At 40.9% G+C, this 18,824-nt stretch overlaps 1 protein-coding gene across 3 annotated transcripts in view; it reads left to right on the top strand.

Annotated features, from left to right (window-relative positions):
• thoc2 (THO complex 2) overlaps positions 1-18,824 on the top strand; it is a 149,222-nt gene that overhangs the window by 6,705 nt on the left and 123,693 nt on the right. For all 3 annotated transcript variants that reach the window (XR_015758635.1, XM_043704869.2, XM_043704870.2), the window contains exons 2-5: positions 4,395-4,453; positions 8,848-8,939; positions 14,654-14,705; positions 14,807-14,877. Coding sequence is in view for 2 of the 3 variants with exons in the window: in XM_043704869.2 (XP_043560804.2) it covers positions 4,395-4,453; positions 8,848-8,939; positions 14,654-14,705; positions 14,807-14,877 (274 nt within the window). In the remaining variant the exon portion in view is untranslated. The remainder of the gene's footprint in view (positions 1-4,394; positions 4,454-8,847; positions 8,940-14,653; positions 14,706-14,806; positions 14,878-18,824) is intronic.

The raw sequence follows: 18,824 nt of genomic DNA, 5'->3' as shown, positions 1-18,824 counted from the left end.
AACAAGAGGAAGGAACAGGAGGGATTTCTGACGTGTTCTCAGACCTTGAGGATTGGAAATGACAAATGTGACGCCTTTATTCAAGAAAGGGTGAAAGGGCATTTCAAGCAACTGCATCCAATTAGTTTCATGTTAATGGTAAGTAAAGTTGTGCAAACAACTTTTGGGATGTGGAACAGTTCATGTTAATTAAGTGTAGCCAAGACAGTTTTTACATACTTGCATCCACACAGATATCAAGTTAATTTGAAGCTATCTAGTAAGATGAGAAAGCATAATTATTATTAGTTTGATACACCAATCATTATATGACCCAGTGCTCATTGTATAACTATTGGACAGACGAATGCTGTTGACAATACAGGCAGAAGGCTAAGTGGTGAAATCAACATTGTTGCAGAAAAATCTTTGACCCTTTACTAATTATGCACAAACATACTATTTGTTAGAGCATTTTTATCTTTTGGAAGCAGTAAATCCAATTATGAATAGTGATGAACAATTAAAGAAATCAGTGGAGAAGGAGGCTCTACATATATAGGGGAAAGTGAGTACTGCAGATGCTGGAGCTCAGAGTCAAGATTTGAGTGGTGCTGGAAAAGCACAGCAAGTCAGGCAGCATCCGAGGAGCAGCAAAATCAACGTTTCGGGCAAAAGCCCTTCATCAGGCATCCAATGAAGGCCTCTGCCTGAAACGTCAATTTTCCTGCTCCTTAGATGCTGCCTGACCTGTGCCGTTCCAGCACCACACTCATCTTGATTCTACATGTATCCCCATTCACACTGATGCGGCAGCCCTCTACATAGGTGCAAAAATAAGCCTGAAGCATTTGTAGTAATCTCCAGCCAGTATTGTCGAGTGGGAGGTAAAAGATAGGCTTAAGGGAAAGGAGTTGTAAACCAACTCTTTTTTTTAATGTTCTCTGTTGGACTCAAAGAATAAAGTTAATTTTTACTTTAAATAGTGACCTCTGAGATAGTTCTTTGCCTCTCAAAATTTAACAGATTATGGCATGCGGTGAGCTTCTCTGTGTTTCGGGTTTAAATTGGCATACGGGTTTACACTGTGTAACAGTAAGGTGATTAAGAAAACATAGAATGTTTCCCTTTATTAGCTGAGGTGCAGAATATAAAAGCAGGAAGAGAAGTTATGATCTATTTGTAGAAAACATTGATTTGGCCACATCTTGAGTATTGTGTACAGTTCTGATTACGTATTTGCAAAATGAATGGGTGCTGAGGAGATTTATGAGGGTGTTGTCAGTAATGCATAAATGCAGTTTTGAAGCAAAACTGAAGAATCTATGATTGCTCTCTTTGAAACAGAGGTTAATTGTGGTATACAAAATAATGAGGGGCCTGGTTTGCGTGAATAGGAAGGGCTGTTTCACTCAAAGAATTGCCTCTGTTCAGTAACCATTTGTGAAAACATTCTTCCGTTATACATCACATCGATTACATGCCTCTCGATAAAATGGGAAAGTAGGTCCTCTGTGCGCTGAAGAAAATGTCTCAATTTGTTTTTAATATGACATTGAATTCTTGACCTTTCTGTAACAGCTGTAAGGGTGGGTCATCACAATTACGTCTTCGACATTGTGATGACTGTCATCAGGAAATACCTTGGGTCAGAATAGGCTAAGGGTACTGCAGCAAATAACTTGTTTCATGACTCCTCAAAGCCTGCCCACATATACTAGGCACAAGTATATGGAATACTCCCCACTTGCCTTGATAAATGCTGCTCCAATATCTCATAAGAAGCTTAACACCATCTCGGACAAAGTAGCCCGTTTGTTTGACACTGCATCCACAACCACTCACTCCACCACTGACACTAAGTTGCAATAGTGTGCAATCAAGATGCACTGTAGAAATTTGCCAAAGAATGTGAGTTCTTTCCAAAACCACGACCACTTCCATCTAGAAGGGCATGGGCAACAGATACATGGACCAACACTACTTGCAAATACTCCTCCAAGCCTGTCACCACCCTGACTTGGAAATGTATCGCCATTACTTCAGTGTCGTTGATTTGAAATCCTTTGAATTCCTTCTGAAGGCATTGTAGTCTATAAATAGCACATGGACTGCAGCAATTAAAGAATGCAGCTCACCACCAACACCACCTCAAGGGCACAAGGAACAGAAAATAATTGCTATCTGAGTTAGTGATACCCACAGTGGAAAGTGAATGAAGTAAGGTCAGTGACAGGGTGGCATAGGTTTACTATGATTGGTAGAATGATCAGAGGGGAGGTGAAGAAACAGTTTTGCACCAAAAGGGTGGGAGAGATCTGGAACTAACTGCTTGAAACGCTCAGCTCATTTGATGGTTTGCTGGAACACCTTGTGCTGATTAAGGGTAACTGGACCTGAAATGTTTGATCTGCTTTCTGGCCATGGATGTGGCCAGAACTACAACATTTTTGGTTCATTTCACATTACCAGCATCCCCACTTCTCGAATTTATTATTATGCTTGAAAGTGGAATTAGGCTGGGCAGCTTCTCTTTTGGTTGGTACAGATATGATGGACTAAGTAAGCTGTTTTTGTGCTGGAAACTTTGTGATCCTTTGTACACCTCTGACCTATATTGTAGTTTACCTGAGCAATGTGTGTTGGAAAACCTCAGCCACTCTCTGCCTTTTTATGTGAAAACTATCTCTGTGTTACCAACTGATGCATACACTGTGGATGCGTACATCTTGTTTCAGTTCTGGCTTAAGTTTCTTCTCAACTTGTTTCTTTGAATGTAATCATGTAACTGCTGGATGGTTTCATCAGAACCATTGACTTGCTCGTCAGCTTCTTTTAACCTGCTTTTAGCATTTTTGAAAAATATGAACTCTCAAAACTAAACTATTTCCTAGTTGTTGCTCAGTAGTCTGTAATTCTGTGTTTCAAGATTTCTTTTATTTCATCGGTATTTAGAGTTGCATTGCAATTACTTTTTAAAGTCACAGTTCATCGCATTCTTGGATTTTAACTGGATGTCTGGAAATGTAAGCTGGTCAGCTTTTGCTTTTTCCTTGCATTGTTTCCTGTGAGTGACAACACCCTAATATTCCATCATCTTTTTGACTTCAGCTTTGTGAGAAAGACAAATGTGTAAATGATAAAATTGATGTAGCTCACATGTTTCCTTGAAAATAAATTTGACAGATTTTTCTCTGGTTTAAAAAATCTTTGGTTTTCTTCATCTCAGGTTCCATAGTCTTTGCTTGCGTTTGAGTCCAATGTCTCTTTCATTTTAAACATCTCCAGTGACATCAAAAATAAGGAATTTCCTTATGACAGTTATGTCGATGTCCAGGGTTTAATCTGAGTCTGCTACTATAAAATTTTTGGAATGACGTGGAGGAGCTGGTGTTGGACTGTGGTGGACAAAGTTAAAAATCACACAACACCAGGTTATAGTCCAAGGAGCAGTGCTTCGAAAGCTAGTGCTTCCAAATAAACCTCTTGGACTATAACCTGGTATTGTATGATTTTTGACTGGTGAGAGGAAGTTTGTGTAACAGAAGAACGTTTTTCAGAGGCAGTTCGTCAGGCAGTTCTGATTAGATGAGATTCCCTACAATGTGGAAACAGGCCCTTCGGCCCAATAGGTCCACAACTCCCTGACTAATGCACCTAACAACTATGGACAATTTAGCACGGCCAATTCACCTGACCTGCACACCTTTGGAATGTGGGAGGAAACCGGAGTACCCGGAAGAAACCCACGCAGACACTGGGAGAATGTGCAAACTCCACAAAGACAGTTGTCCACAGCTGGAAGTGAACCTGGGACACTGGTGCTGTGAGGCAGCAGTGCTAACCACACAGCCACTGTGCCACCCCTTTGGTTCTGCGTCATTTGGTTGTGCATTTTCTTACAAATACTTATCAGTGCAAGAAATATATTAGTTTTGGTTTCATATTGGCCTGAACAAATATCTGTATATAGGAACACAGCCCGTGGAGCAATATATTTAAAGTAAAGAGCCATAGTATAATTTTAGGAAGGGAACACCACCACCTGCAAGCTCTCCTCAAGCCACATGCCACCCTTATTTGGAACTATATTGCCATTGATTCACTGTCAGTGAAACAATATCTGGAACATCCTTCCAAACAGGACTTCGTGTGTGTGTGTCCCTTCACCCAAAGACTGCAGCATTTTAATAAGACGGTTCACTATCAGTTTTTCCAGGCCAGTGACTGGCTTGCAATAAATAGTGGCCCAGCCAGCAATGTCGACATCCCATGAACGAATAACGAAGAAACTAAAATATACTTTTGTTAGATCATAATCATATTGTGTTTAGAAATGTATGGATTTGTGATTATACAGTTTTTGACTGTTGGCCAGTTCTTTTAAAATTACTGACAACCATTTTACTTTACAGTGTACAGTTATGTCGCAGTCTTTCTGAAAATCGAGGCTACAATGATGTAACATTTAAAGGTAAGATTCTTGGGGTGTGAATATATATTCAGATGATTAACTTTAGACTGACTTGACTTACTTTTGGACTTATTTGGAAACTGGATTACTTCACAGAGAGCTTGCATGGCCTGTGTGGGCTGATTGGCTGCCACCTGCTGTGCTGTTAATGACTCTGTTACAGAGTCATAGAGACGTACAACATGGAAACAGACTCTTCGGTCCAACCCGTCCATGCTGACCAGATATTCCAACCCAATCTAGTCCCACCTGCCGGCACCCGGCCCATATCCCTCCTATTCATATACCCATCCAAATGCCTCTTAAATGTTGCAATTGTATCAGCCTCCACCACATCCTCTGGCAGCTCATTCCATACACGTATCATCCTCTGCGTGGAAAAAGTTGCCCCATAGGTCTCTTTTATATCTTTCCCCTATCTCTATTCCTGTGGGACCTCTCCTGTAACTAAAGAGAGTCCAAAGATATTATATAAGGCCCAGTTGGGTAAGGAGTAGGAATGAGAACCTGAGGCCTTGAGTATTTTAAGACTTCACCTTTTATATCAACTCACCATGAGGGACCTTGTAAAAGGACTTAGTAAAGTCTATACCAACCTGCCCTCATCAATCATCTTTGTCACTTCCTCAAAAAATTCAATCAAGTTTGTAAGACACTACTTTCTCTGCATAAAGCCATGCTGTCTATGACTAATAAGTCCGTATTATTCCAAATATGAGTAAATCCTATCCCAAAAAATGTTCTCCACTAATTTCCCTACCATTAATCGAAGGCTCACTGGTGTGTAATTTCACGGATTATCCCTATTCCCCTTGTAAAATGAGGGAACAAAGTTGGCGATTCTCCATTCCTGTGGGACCTCTCCTGTAACTAAAGAGGGCCCAAAGATATTGTGTAAGGCCCAGCAATTTCCTCACCTATCTCCCTCAGCATTTTGGGATAGATCCCATCGCATCCTGGGGACATGTCTTCCTTATGCTTTTGGAAACAACCAACAGCACCACCTTTTATGTATTGACAGAATATCAACATACCCTTCCTGAGACTCACCACACACCTGCAATGCAAAGTATTGATTAAGGACCTGAACCACTTCCTCCTGCTCCATGCATAAAGTCCCTATTTTGCCCTTGAATGGACCTCACCCTTTCCTTCATTACTCCCCTGCTCCTTAAATATGTATTAAACACTTTGAGATTTTCCTCAATCCTGTTTGCCAAACACATTTTATGGCCCTTTTTGCTCTCCTTAGTCCCTGTTTGAGATCTTCCCTGTTATCTTTCTATTCCTTGATAGCTTTGTCGTCTTCAGTTTCCTTTATTCTTGGAGGGCTCTGTCTATCTTCAGTTTCCAAAAGCGTACAAGATTGTCCTCCTAGTGTTGCCCTGTTTTCCATTTTGTTTCGTTTCAGTATTATTCATTCCTTAGGAAAAGGTTTTTGTAATGCATCATTATTTTAATTTTGACGGAATTTGCCGGCTGTTTTGGTGTCCATTACCAATGCAGGTTCGTGTTTGGTACTGCATGATCTACATTTTCAGGTGCTTTCTCCCTTATGTCTTTGTTATGGGTAAGGGATTTTTGCTTTGGCCTCAAGTTTTCTCACCTCACTTCCTGTCCTGGACTAATTTCCTGGTCATGTTCTTAACTTTCAGCTCCCAATGTGTTCTTACCATTACTGCTTGCTCAACCCCTGGGTCCAAGTTCCCTGTTTAATTTGAACTGAGGTCTTGGACTTCCATCTTGTGGCAATGTCTATTATTGCAGGTAGCCCTGTGAGACCAGTTATACCAGTCAACTTCTGTCACGAGATGGAACCTGGATAGTCAAACAATACTGTAGAATATTAGATTTTTATTTTGTATTTTTAAAATAATTTTTAACACTTCATTTCATTCACCAGTGTAGGAATTTTAGCAATTCCAAGTATAGTCAGTACTGTAGTTCAACTTGGAGTTTCCAGGTTTTATCTCTGGAGAATTCGTCCTTATGGAGCCAAACTTGAGTTTTAATTTTAGATTTGATATTAGTTTTCCTATAGGACTGAATGCTTCGCTAAAGTTGAGATTTTCAGACTTTGTGAGGACACCTTGTGTTACAACTGTGATGGAAGGAATGTGCTAATAATCAAGATCCCCACCACTCCTCCAGTTGCACCATTAGTCCAATTGGCAAATGCCCAATTTCTTTCCAGTGCTGCTTTCAAAAAATAAATTAAATGTCCACCAGGTTCCTGCATGAGCTCAAACAGTCTGCTTATTATGAACAAAAACTATTCATAAAGCAAGTGATGAACTCTTGCAGACACCTGAGATATGATCTTGAATTAAAACTCTATCTCTTGAATCCCACATGCATAGACACTTGAATAACAAAAACAAAACGTGTCTCTGTAGAGATGAGTTTTTTTAATAAAAGGGCAAAAGGAAAAAAGTCTCCCTTGGGCCAAGGTCTGGAAACCAAAGATAATGTGATAACTTTTCACTTCTGCAGAATGTCCTGTTGTCAAAGATGAATTTGTGGTACTGGTAAACATGCAATACTGATTCCAATCAAGCTGAATTTGTGACCCTGAGAATTTGGCGCAGCTCAGATTTAACAAGTTAGACAGAAAGAATTGTGTTTGGAAACTCTTTATTTCAGGAAGTAGACTGCAGCGTCCAGGCATAATTTTGTGTTACGACTGCTAGGGCTGCAAAATAGACTTCTGACATTGGAGAGGGTTGTTCAGCAACCGTTTTAATTGCCTTTAGTCCCCTCCATGCCAGTTTTCCATTTGATAATTCCAGTAATAAATTCCATTTCTTATTTTAGATTAGGTTCTCTACAGTGTGGAAACAGGCCCTTCGGCCCACCAAGTCCACACCAACCCTCCTAAGAGTAACTCACCCAGACCCATTTCCCTCTGACTAATGCATCTAACACTATGGTCAATTTAGCATGGTCAATTCACCTAACCTACACATCTTTGGATTGTTGGAGGGAACTGGAGCACCCAGCGGAAACCCACGCAGACACACGTGGAGAATGTGCAAACTCCACATAAACAGTCGCTTGAGGCTAGAATCAAACCTGGGATCCTGGTGCTGTGAGGCAGCAGTGCTAACCACTGAGCCACCTCTCCTCCAAAATCAGTTGATTTCCAGAAAAATGTTGCTCAGGACACGCATTGAAATCAGAAGTTAAGTAATGAGAAGGTGTAGTTTACATTCCAGTCAGCATAATTTTAAGAAATGACAGGTTTTTTTTACAGTTGGGAAAACTTCCAAAAACTACTATCTATTCCAACCCCATTCATGTAGTTCTTAAATAGGTATGTATATATGTTAATACAAAAACAAAGCTTTCATTTTGTTTATCACTTTTTTCAACCTTTCACATGTTCAAAAGCACTTAACAGGCAATGAAATATTTTTGAATTATTGTCACTGTTGGAATACTGTGTAGGATTGTTGATTCCTTGGTGACGGTTGCAAGTTGTTTCACTCAAATCCCCCATCCCCCTCAGAAATACTACTCTCAAAGTTGGCCCATATTATTTGACATTTCTTGATCAAAGTTGATGTATAGTCTTCTGAATTCTGGTCAACTCTGAACTGAACTGTAAACCATAAACATCTGTCACAAGATGTTTCAATACTTTAATTATGTCTCCTTAATTTACACATTCTTAAAATTTTCATAAGCCTCATCGATCTTTGTTTATTTTTCTTTGATTCTTAGGATTTTGGTGTCACTGACAGGATAGTATTTATTTTCCATTCCTTTTTTGGTTTTGATTTAATAATGGTTTGGGGCAACCTTGAACCGTTGCATTCTGTATCTTGATGGCATTCTCCCAATGCTGTCAATTAAGTGACTTGAGGATTTTAACCTAGTCATGGTGAAAGAATAACGATTGTAGATATTTTCTGACCGTTCTGTTCGGACACTTTATTATACACTGCTGGTGCAGGTGGGAATATGAACCCCAGCCTCTGAGTTCAGAGGTAGGGACACTACTACTGAGCCACTTTCTTCAGGAATGACAGTTGTACGTTCACGTCAGGGTGATATGTGACATGAATAGGATGGTGTTCGCATGACTTGTGAGGACAATGAGATTTATATGGGACTTATTGCAGTACTTCCAGTAGAGAATATATGCTGCAGCTTTATTTTAAAAAAAGACTGCACACTGGTGGAGAGAGTATTTCATAAATCTAAGAGTCCTGTGTTTGTATAAAAGGGACCAAATTTCTTTAATCATTGAAATTTGCTTTAGCTTTTCAGTGAATTGTCCTTTTATTTAATCCTGACAGTCTCATTTCTTTGATTTCCTGAGTTTCCAAAAACTTTGTATTGCAGTTTTAATACCCTTTTACTAACATGGATTTAATATAATTGGAAAACAGATATTCAACAAGTTTTATACGAGTTGGCGTGGCATGTTATAAAGGGCAATCTAAAACAAGAACAAGCTGCCAGTGCTCTCAGTGATGTAATGGTAAGTGATTCACTGCTGAAAATGTTTTTGCATTCACAGTAATTGAGTGCACCCATTCTATGTTCTTTACATGAGTTTAAATTTAAACCTTGCAGAGGATTGTTGATATTGCTCGAGAAGGGCTCATTGCTGAAAGTCAGAAGATAGCACCTCTCTTAAATTTGTCAGTAACATGTCAGTCCCTCAAAAGAGCTATTCTGGCCTGTGCTTAGCAAATGTGGATTTGTGGCAGCTTCCTGGTTTGGGTGTTGAACAGAGCAATTTGTTTGGACTGATGAATCTGGGCAAAATTGACTCCCGAAATACAATATGTAATACTTTGCCTCTGATTTGAGGGGCACAGATAAAAGTCTTGAATAATACATTTAAAACAAATAGTCTTGTGTCACAGCATTTTAGTGTTCTCCATGTGAAATCAACTTTGTTCAGAATTGACATGTATAGTTTTTCATTCACAATTGGAAGTAATTGGTTTCTTCTCATTCAGCATTGATTTATTATATGTCCAGCTTATTGATTACCTAAGCATTCTTGGATGTTTAAGTAAACTAAGCAATTCACTTGGAATTGTGATTAATAGCTTACAAATAGAATTTCAGAGTATTGTTTTAAATTTGCACCAATATTTTATTTTTCTCATTTGGATTTGTGAAAATCTGGTTTCTGCTTGTTTCTCTTTTCTTCTCTCAGTTAATACTAATTAAGCACAACACACCATCAACACCATACAATCTTGTGAGTGTTGTGTTTACATATGTGAACGCATCATAAAGAGCAAAATTTCGAAGGCAACAATTTCAATTCAGTTATTTGATATTATTCGAGGGATTTTTTTTTCCTTATGTCAATAATGGAACTTTCAGAGTTCTCAAAAATGAAGAACTTTCCAAGTGAGCAGTTATGCTGCCAGCCACTGACCCATAGAGTTTGCTCCTTCATTAGGAAACCTTACTTTTGTGCTGAGATTCGACTTGCAACATTGACTTAGTGACATACAATATCAGAAAATCCAAAGCTGAAAATGTTTTAGTATTTAATAATCATCTTTGTATAATGCAACTCCTTGGTTGTTTTCTTCAGGTTTGGTGTTCAAAACAAAAGCCAAGATTTTATCCAAAATTACATCAGCTTTTTGATTGTAAATTTGTTTGCCCTGAGTTTCTTTTTTAATTGTTATCGCAAAGCCCAAAAAATCTGTTATTATATCAGCAATAAAAACTGGCTGTGAAGTGATAGATTCTCAGGGGAATGAAGCACGAACAGCCAAGTTTCAGGAATTGCTACGGGCTGTAATGCAAAGAGGGGTACGCCCGGTTCCAAGAGATTGATTGTGTTAGGGGACTCTCTCGTCAGGCACAGACAGACGTTTCTGTGGCCAGCAGCGAAACATCAGAATGGTGTGTTGCTTCCCTGGTGCCAGGATCACGGATGTCTCAGAGTGCAGAATATTCTCAAGGGAGAGAGGACCCAGCAAGAGGTCATTGTACACATTGGAACCAACAACATAGGAAAGGAAAAGATTGAGATTCTGAAGGGAGAATACAGAGAGTTCGGCAGGAGTTTAAAAAGGAGGATCTCAAGATAGTAATATCTGGATTAACTCCCGGTGCTACGAGCTAGTGAGGGCAGGAATGGAGGATAGGGCAGATGAATGCATGGCTGAGGAGCTAGTATATGGGAGAAGGATTCACATTTTTGGATCATCGGAATCTCTTCTGGGATAGGTGTGACCTGTACAAGAAGGATGGATTGCACCTAAACTGGAAGGGGACTAATATACTGGCAGGGAGGTTTGCGAGAGCTGCTCAGGAAGATTTAAGCTAGTTAGGTGGGAAGCAGGGAGAAAGAGATCAATCTGAGACTGGTACAGTTGGGAAAAGGAGCAAGCCAAACAGTCAGGGCAGGCAGGCAGGCACAAAGCAGAGAACAAGGCAGGACTGATTAATTAAACTGGATTTATTTCAAGGCAAGGGGCCTAACAGGGAAGGCAGATGAACTCAGGGCATGGTGAGGAACATGGGACTGGGATATCATAGCAATTACAGAAACATGACTCAGGGATGGATAGGACTGGCAGATTAATGTTCCAGGATACAAATGCTACAGGAAAGGCAGAAAGGGTGGCAACAGAGGAGGGGGAAGTGGTGTTTTTGATACAGGTATACTGTGGGAGAATATTCCTGGAAATATATCCAGGGAAGTTATTTGGGTGGAACTGAGAATCAAGAAAGGGATGATCACCTTATTGGGATTGTATTATAGAACCCCGAATAGTCAGAGGGAAATTGAGAAGCGTATTTGTAAGGAAATTTCAGTTATATGTCAGAGTAATGGGGGATTACAATAGGGGATTTTAACTTCCCAAACATGGACTGGGACTACCAATGTGTTAAGAGTTTAGATGATCAGGAATTGTTAAGCATGTACAAGAAAATTTTCTGATTCAGTATGAGAGAACGTGCAAAACTTGACCTACTCTTGGGAAATAAGGCACAGCAGGTGACTGAGTTGTCAGTGGGGCTGCATTTTGGGGCCAGCAACCGTAATTCTGTTAGTTTTAAAATAGTGATGGAAAAGGACATACCAGGTCTAAAAGTTGAAGTTCTAATTTGGAGAAAGGCCAATTGTGACGGTATTAGGCAAGAACTTTCAAAAGCTGATTGGGGCAGATGTTCACAGATAAAGGGATGCCTGGAAAATGGGAAACCTTTAGAAATGAGGTAATGAGAGTGCAGAGACAGGGTGAAAGGAAAGGCTGGTAGGTGGAGAGAATACTGGATGACTAAAGAAATTGAGGAGAAAATGACGACTGCAGATGCTGAAGATCAGAGTTGAGAGTGTAGTGCTGGAGAAGCACAGCAGGTTAGGCAGCATCCGAGGAGGAGGAGAATCAATGTTTTGAGCATCAGCCTTTCCTGACAAAGGGCTTATGCCCTCTTGATTAAAGAAATTGAGGGTTTGGTTAAGAAAAAGAAGGAAGCATAGTCAGGATAGATTAAGTGAATGCTTCGAAGACTATATAGGCAGTAGGAGTATACTCAAGAGGGAAATCAGGAGGGCAAAAAGGGGACATGAGGTAGCTTTGACAAATAGAATTAAGGAGAATCCAAAGGGTTTTTACAAATACATTAAGGACAAAAGGGCAAAGAGGGAGAGAATAGGGCCCCTCAGAGGTCAGCAAGATGCATCAGATGGGGGAAGTACTAAACAAGTATTTATTGAGGGAAAGGACATGGAAGATATAGAATGTAGGGAAATAGATGGTGACATCTTGAAGAAATGTCCAGACTACAGAGGAGGAAGTGCTGGATGTCTTGAAACGCATAAAAGTGGATAAATCCCCAGGACCTAATCAAGTGTACCCTAGAACTCTGTGGGAAGCGAGGGAAGTGATTGCTGGGCCTCTTGCTGAGATATTTGTATCATCGATAGTCACAGGTGAGGTGCCGTGAGACTGGAGGTTGGCTAACGTGGTGCCGCTTGGCTAACGTGGTGCCACTATTTAAGAAAGGTGGGAAGGACAAGCCAGGGAATTATAGACCAGTGAGTCTGATGTGGGCAAGTTGTTGGATGGAATCCTGAGGAAAGGATATACATTTATTGGGAAAGGGAAGGACTGATTAGGGATAGTCAACATGTCTTTGTCCGTGGGAAATCATATTTCACAAACTTGATTGAGCTTTGTGAAGAAGTAATAGAGAGGATTGATGAGGGTAGACCGGTGGACGTGATCTATATGGACTTCAGTAAGGCGTTCGACGAGGTTCCCCATGGGAGATTGGTTAGCAAGGTTAGATCTCATGGAATACAGGGAAAACTAGCCATTTGGAGACAGAACTGCCTGGTGGTGGTGGAGGAGGTTGTTTTTTCAGACTGGAGGCCTGTGACCAGTGCAGTGCCACAAGGATCAGTGCTGGGTCTCCTACTTTTCATCATTTATATAAATGATTTGGGCATGAGCATAAGAGGTATAGTTAGTAAGTTTACAGATGACACCAAAATTGGTGGTGCAGTGGACAGAGAAGAAGGTTACCTCAGATTACAACGGGATCTTGCTCAGATGGGCCAATGGGCTAAGAAGTGGCAGATTGAGTTTAATTCAGAGAAATGCAAGGTGCTGCATTTTGGGAAAGCAAATCTTAGCAGGACTTATACACTTAATTGTAAGGTCCTCGGGAGTGTTGCTGAACAAAGAGATCTTGGAGTGCAGGTTCATAGCTCCTTGAAAGTGGAGTCGCAGGCAGATATGATAGTGAAGAACACATTTGATGTACTTTCCTTTATTGGTCAGAGTATTGAGTACAGGAGTTGGGAGGTCATGTTTCGGCTGTACAGGGCATTGGTTCGGCTACTTTTGGAATATTGTGTACATTTCTGGTCTCCTTCCTCTCGGAAAGATGTTGTGAAACTTGAAAGGGTTCAGAAAAGATTTACGAGGATGTTGTCAGTATTGGAGGATTTGAGCTATAGGGAGAGGCTGAACAGGCTGGGGCTGTTTTCCCTGGAGCATTGGAGGCTGAGGGGTGACCTTAAAGAGGTTTATAAAATCATGAATGGCATGGATAGGGGGGGTAAATAGACAAAGTCTTTTCCCTGGGGTGGGGGAGTCCAGAGTTAAAGGGCATAGGTTTAGGGTGAGAGGGGAAAGATATAAAAGAGACCTACAGGGCAACTTTTTCAAGCAGAGGGTGGTACGTGTATGGAAAGAGCTGCCAGAGGAAGTGGTGGAGGCTGGTACAATTGCGACATTTAAGAGGCATCTGGATGGGTGTATGAATAGGAAGGGTTTGGAGGGATATGGGCTGGGTGCTGGCAGGTTGGGATATCTGGACAGCATGGACGAGTTTGACCGAAGAGTCTGTTTCCATGTTGTAAGTCACTATGACTCTATGACTCACCCTGACACACAGGCTGCATTTGACTCATTGTGGCATCAAGGTGTCCCAGGAAAACAAGAGTGAATGGTAGTCTGTGGAAATTTTCCATTGGTTTTACTCCACTAGTTTACAGTTGTCATGGTTGGCAGTCAGTCACCTCGGCTCCAGGGCATCTCTGCAGGAGTTCCTCAGAGTAGATTTTTTTCTAATGCACCTGTTCAGAAATGTTATCACACACGTGGGTGGGTGAGATTTAAACCAAGGCTGTCATGGTAGGTGCATATAAATGCACTGCAAGAGGCATAGAGCACAGAAAAGAAAAACATTCTGCCCATTCTTAATGCAAGGACATGCGCAGTAGAGCTTTGTGGGTTATGCATGGATGCCGGCGAGGTGAACATTGTAAACAGAAATAACGAAGAGTGAAATAAGATTTCGGCATCGGATGAGCTGAGGCAGGGGTGAAGGTCAAAATTGGTGGTCTTAGTACAGTTGTTTGGTTGGTAACTTTTCTCTCAGCATCAAACCTGGCACAAGTTCGTGAGCTGTCATATTAAACCACATGTGGTTGCTCAGGAGAGAGAGATAATTAGTGTTACATTTTATCACAATATTTCTTGCTTTGCCTCTAGTTTGCACTTTGTAATCTAGATTAGAGTGGTGCTGGAAAAGCACAGCCGGTCTAGTAATACGCTAGTTTTATAAACGAGCTTGGATAAATCAAGGTGACACCTGATTTCCTCCCACTGCTTCACCCTCTTCCCAGAAAAATATTGACTTTTCCGTGGATGAGCCACCGTTGGTTATAATGGATTGTTTTTCCTGTTCTTTTTGCAGGAACTTCGAGATGATATGTCATCCATCCTGGCTGATGTTTTCTGCGTTCTTGGTGAGAAAGATGAGTGTTCTTTGAAGCAGTGAATTTTGGTTAACTTATTGTTGATTACCTTGAGAGTTCAGAAGAATAATAACAGAAAATGTTAATTTCAGATATTGAAACAAGTTGCATGGAAGAGAAAAGTAAAAGAGATCATTTTACTCAACTGGTTTTAGCATGTTTGGTGAGTACCTTAACATATATGTAATGATTGTATTCTTTGGATATTTTAGTTTTAAAATGGATTTATTTTTGCATTATTGTCACATCATGTCTGCCATGTTCTGGAACATAAATCACTGGTACCCAATGTATCCAAACAATTAATAAGCATGATACATTTACTTGCAATATGGTTTCTAATTGCTGAAGAAGACATTTGCTGTCATCATCAAAGCCATGTTAGATGTGGATTTCAAGGTGCATTGGTCCTGCCAGCGGTTAACTGTTTGAAAATAAGCGCAATTAAGCTTACAAATTGAATCCTAAAGTTGGTTATGATGTAGTGGCTTGCAGTGCACCTGTTGTTAATTCCTACCACCAAGAAGTTATGTAAGTCAAAGGAATAGGAAAGCGAACTGATATGTGAAGAATGTTATGTTGTCACAAAGCAATTGAGAGGCAAAGCGATCATGGTAACAATGGCATATGCATGTTGTTATGGTCTTGGACCTGAACCCCAAGTTGGGGTAAAAACTGGTTAGGGGGTCAGTATATTCTTGTTTAAAGCAGGTTAAGTTTGGGAATCCCAATTTGTTCCAAACAGCATAAAGCCACATATTCAAACCCCTGGAATCAATGTCACAAAGATATATGTATTTGTTTTTGAGCATGTGATTTTTAAAACTTTTTTGACTGAGTCAAGGCAAGATATTAAAAATTCCAAGCTTATCTGGGGGCTGATGTAAGACCATCAATAAATGGCCCACTGGGAGTGGACAAAAAGAAAGACTCCTGGAATCCACACCTATTGAGACCTATTTCGATCTCAGCAATATATTAGCAAGTACGAAGTACTAAACACTGCATCATGGTTGCTATGTCCAGGTCCACATGAAAGACCCACATCTCGCTCACTCCAGCTCTGCTCTCCCCACCTATGAGTATGCCAGATCCGAGCTACCCACTGTGTGAATAATAAATCTTTGTTGCTTTTGATTTGTTTGCTCATTACCTCATGTAAGTTAACTCTGGTTCTCAGTTTCCTTCTTGGTTCCTATCATTAAATTATAGAGATGTACAGTATGGTAACAGACTCTTCAGTCCTACTCGTCCAACAAATATTCTAACCTAATCTAGTCCCATTTGCCAGCATTTGACCCACAGCCCTCTAAGCTCTTGCTATTCATACACCCATACAGATCAATACCACAAAGCCTTCTCTGATAAGAATAGTGCTAGCTTCCCGTCTATCCTTAGAAATGCAGTTTTTCATCTTTGGAAGTACCGTTTTTAAGTTTATCGTGCACCCTCTTCAGTTGTTCTCACTGCTTTCCAAAGTGTCATGCCGAGAGCTCGACTTACCATTTAAACCAAAGCCAAATCAGCTGTTAAGTTGAGCATTTTGAATGTTAGTGGAAGGCATTGGACTCACATGTGCGAAATGTGGATGATGTCACCTTTGAGATATTTGGTTTATTTCAGTAAGCACTCTACCACAAGTGTCTAGGCTAGTATTACAATTATCAGTTTGGATTACCATTTCTTTAGATCTTAAATAGTCAATCTTACTTTTAAAAAAACTTTGTTCAAAGTTCAGCAACATTTGCTCACTGAACAGTTTCTCATTTATGTTTGCATATATTTAGGGTGTGGTTATGAGTGAGACAGGTAGAGGGATCCAGGAGGTCACCCTACAGTAGCCTCAGCCCTTGAGCTTGTCCAACAGATTTGAGATTGTTGTTCCCTATGTGGACGAGGGCAGGGACTGTAGGGAGGATGAGCAAATTGACCATAGTCTTGTGGTGCATGGAGCCATTAAGTCGGGACAGGAAGAAGAAATATCATAATCAGGATAGTATAGCAAGAGGAATGGACACCGTTCTCTGCAATTAGGATTGAGACTCCCAAAAACTGTATTGCCTACCTGGTGCCAGGGTTAAGGAATCTCATCTAGACTGTAGAGAAACTTGGGGTTGGAGGGGAAAGATCCATTTATTATGGCCCACACAGTTACCACTTTTGTTACCATATTTTGTCAAACTTTTATGAAGATCTGTAGCTGGTTGGATTCATTGTTGATCTGTTCACTGAGCTGATAGGTTTATCGGCAGATGTATTGCCCACTTTTTGGGTGACATCATTAGTGCTGTGTTGCCTCCTGTGAAGCGCTCCTGGACTGTTTGACTTTGAATTTATTTGGTACTGATTGAGCTCTTTCCAGTTGGTGCCGGTTCGGTTTTACATTACAGCGTCTTGTACAAAGAGATTCTGTTGAAGGAATACAGGTAGCTATGTAATAAACATAAAAAAATACAGAACAATGAAGGTAATAATCTCCAGATTACTACCTGAGCCATGAGTTGATTGGCACAGAGTCAATCAGATTAAAGAGATAAATGCATTGTCAAAGACTGTGGGAAAAATAGGTTTGAATCAGTGGGACTTTGGCACCTGTACTGGGGAAAGAAGTTGTTCCATTGGGATGGGCTCCATGTTAATCATGTTGGGACCAAAGTTCTGGCAAAATGGATAGCTGGGGCTGTAGTTATGTTTTTAACTAATAGTGGGGTTGGCGGGGGTCAACAATGATCTCACTTTTATTCACATCTGCCAGGTTTCAGCCTATTCATCTCACCTATCTGCATTACTTTTCTTCACAACATGCTATTCCACTTATTTTAGTGTCATCTGCAAAGTTGGCGAGTGTGCATTCTAGCTGTGCATCCAGAACATGAATGTAGATTGTAAATAGTTGGGACCCAACATATGAATATTCTGACAACCAACTAGTTACATCCTGCCAACCAGAAAAGATCCATTTAACCCGACTCTCTGTTTTCTTTTGGTTAGCCAGTTCTCTATATATTCTCCCTCGCCATGTGTAATCTTACCTTCTGTATTAACCTTTTATGTGGCATTTTAACAAATGTCTTCTGGAAGTCCAGATATACTACTACTACAGACCTCTGTTATCCTCTTCGCTTATTACATCTTCGAAGAACTCATGGAATTAGCCAAACACAATTTTTCCTTCATAAAACCCTGCTGTCTCTGAGAGATTGTGTTTCTTTATCCAAATATCTCAGATGCCCTTAGAAATGGATTCCAGTCATTTTCCAGTAACAGATGTCTATTGTTCCTACTTTGTGCGCCTCTCCTTTTTTTTAAATAAAGGCAATAGTGTAGCAGCCTATCAATCCACCATAACTTATAGGGAGAGGCTGAATAGGTGGGGCTTTTTTTTCCTGGAGAGTTGGAGACTGATGGTTGACTGTATAGAGGTTTAGAGCTGGAAATGTGTTGCTGGAAAAGCGCAGCAGGTCAGGCAGCATCCAGGGAACAGGAGAATCGACGTTTCGGGCATAAGCCCTTCTTCAGGAATGGGGAAAGTTTGTCCAGCAGGCTAAGATAAAAGGTAGGGAGGAGGGACTTGGGGGAGGGGCGTCGGAAATGTGATAGGTGGAAAGAGGTCAAGGTGAGGGTGATAGGTCAGACTGGGGTGGGGGTGGAGAGGTCGGGAAGAAGATCTCAGGTTAGGAAGGCAGTGCTGAATTTGATGGATTTGACTGAGACAGGGTGGGGGGAGGGGAAATGAGGAAACTGGTGAAATCCGAGTTCATCCCTTGTGGTTGGAGGGTTCCTAGCCGGAAGATGAGGCGTTCTTCCTCCAACCGTCGTTTTGTTGTGGTCTGACGATGGAGGAGTCCAAAGACCTGCATATCCTTGGTGGAGTGGGAGGGGGAATTGAAATGTTGAGCTACAGGGTGGTTGGGTTGGTTGGTCCGGGTGTCCCAGAGGTGTTCTCTGAAACGCTCCGCAAGTAGCCGGCCTGTCTCCCCAATACAGAGGAGGCCACATCGGGTGCAGAAGATGCAATAGATGATATGTGTGGAGGTGCAGGTGAATCTGTGGCGGATATGGAAGTTTCCTTTGGGGCCTTGGAGAGAGGTGAGGGGGGAGGTGTGGGCG

The sequence above is a fragment of the Chiloscyllium plagiosum genome, unplaced genomic scaffold (genome assembly GCF_037043375.1).
Source record: "Chiloscyllium plagiosum isolate Xiang-an unplaced genomic scaffold, Cpla_swu_hap1 HiC_scaffold_11, whole genome shotgun sequence".
In the NCBI taxonomy this organism is placed as follows: domain Eukaryota; kingdom Metazoa; phylum Chordata; class Chondrichthyes; order Orectolobiformes; family Hemiscylliidae; genus Chiloscyllium; species Chiloscyllium plagiosum.
Note: the sequence above shows the minus strand (reverse complement) of the source record. Positions and strands in the feature narration are given on the sequence as shown.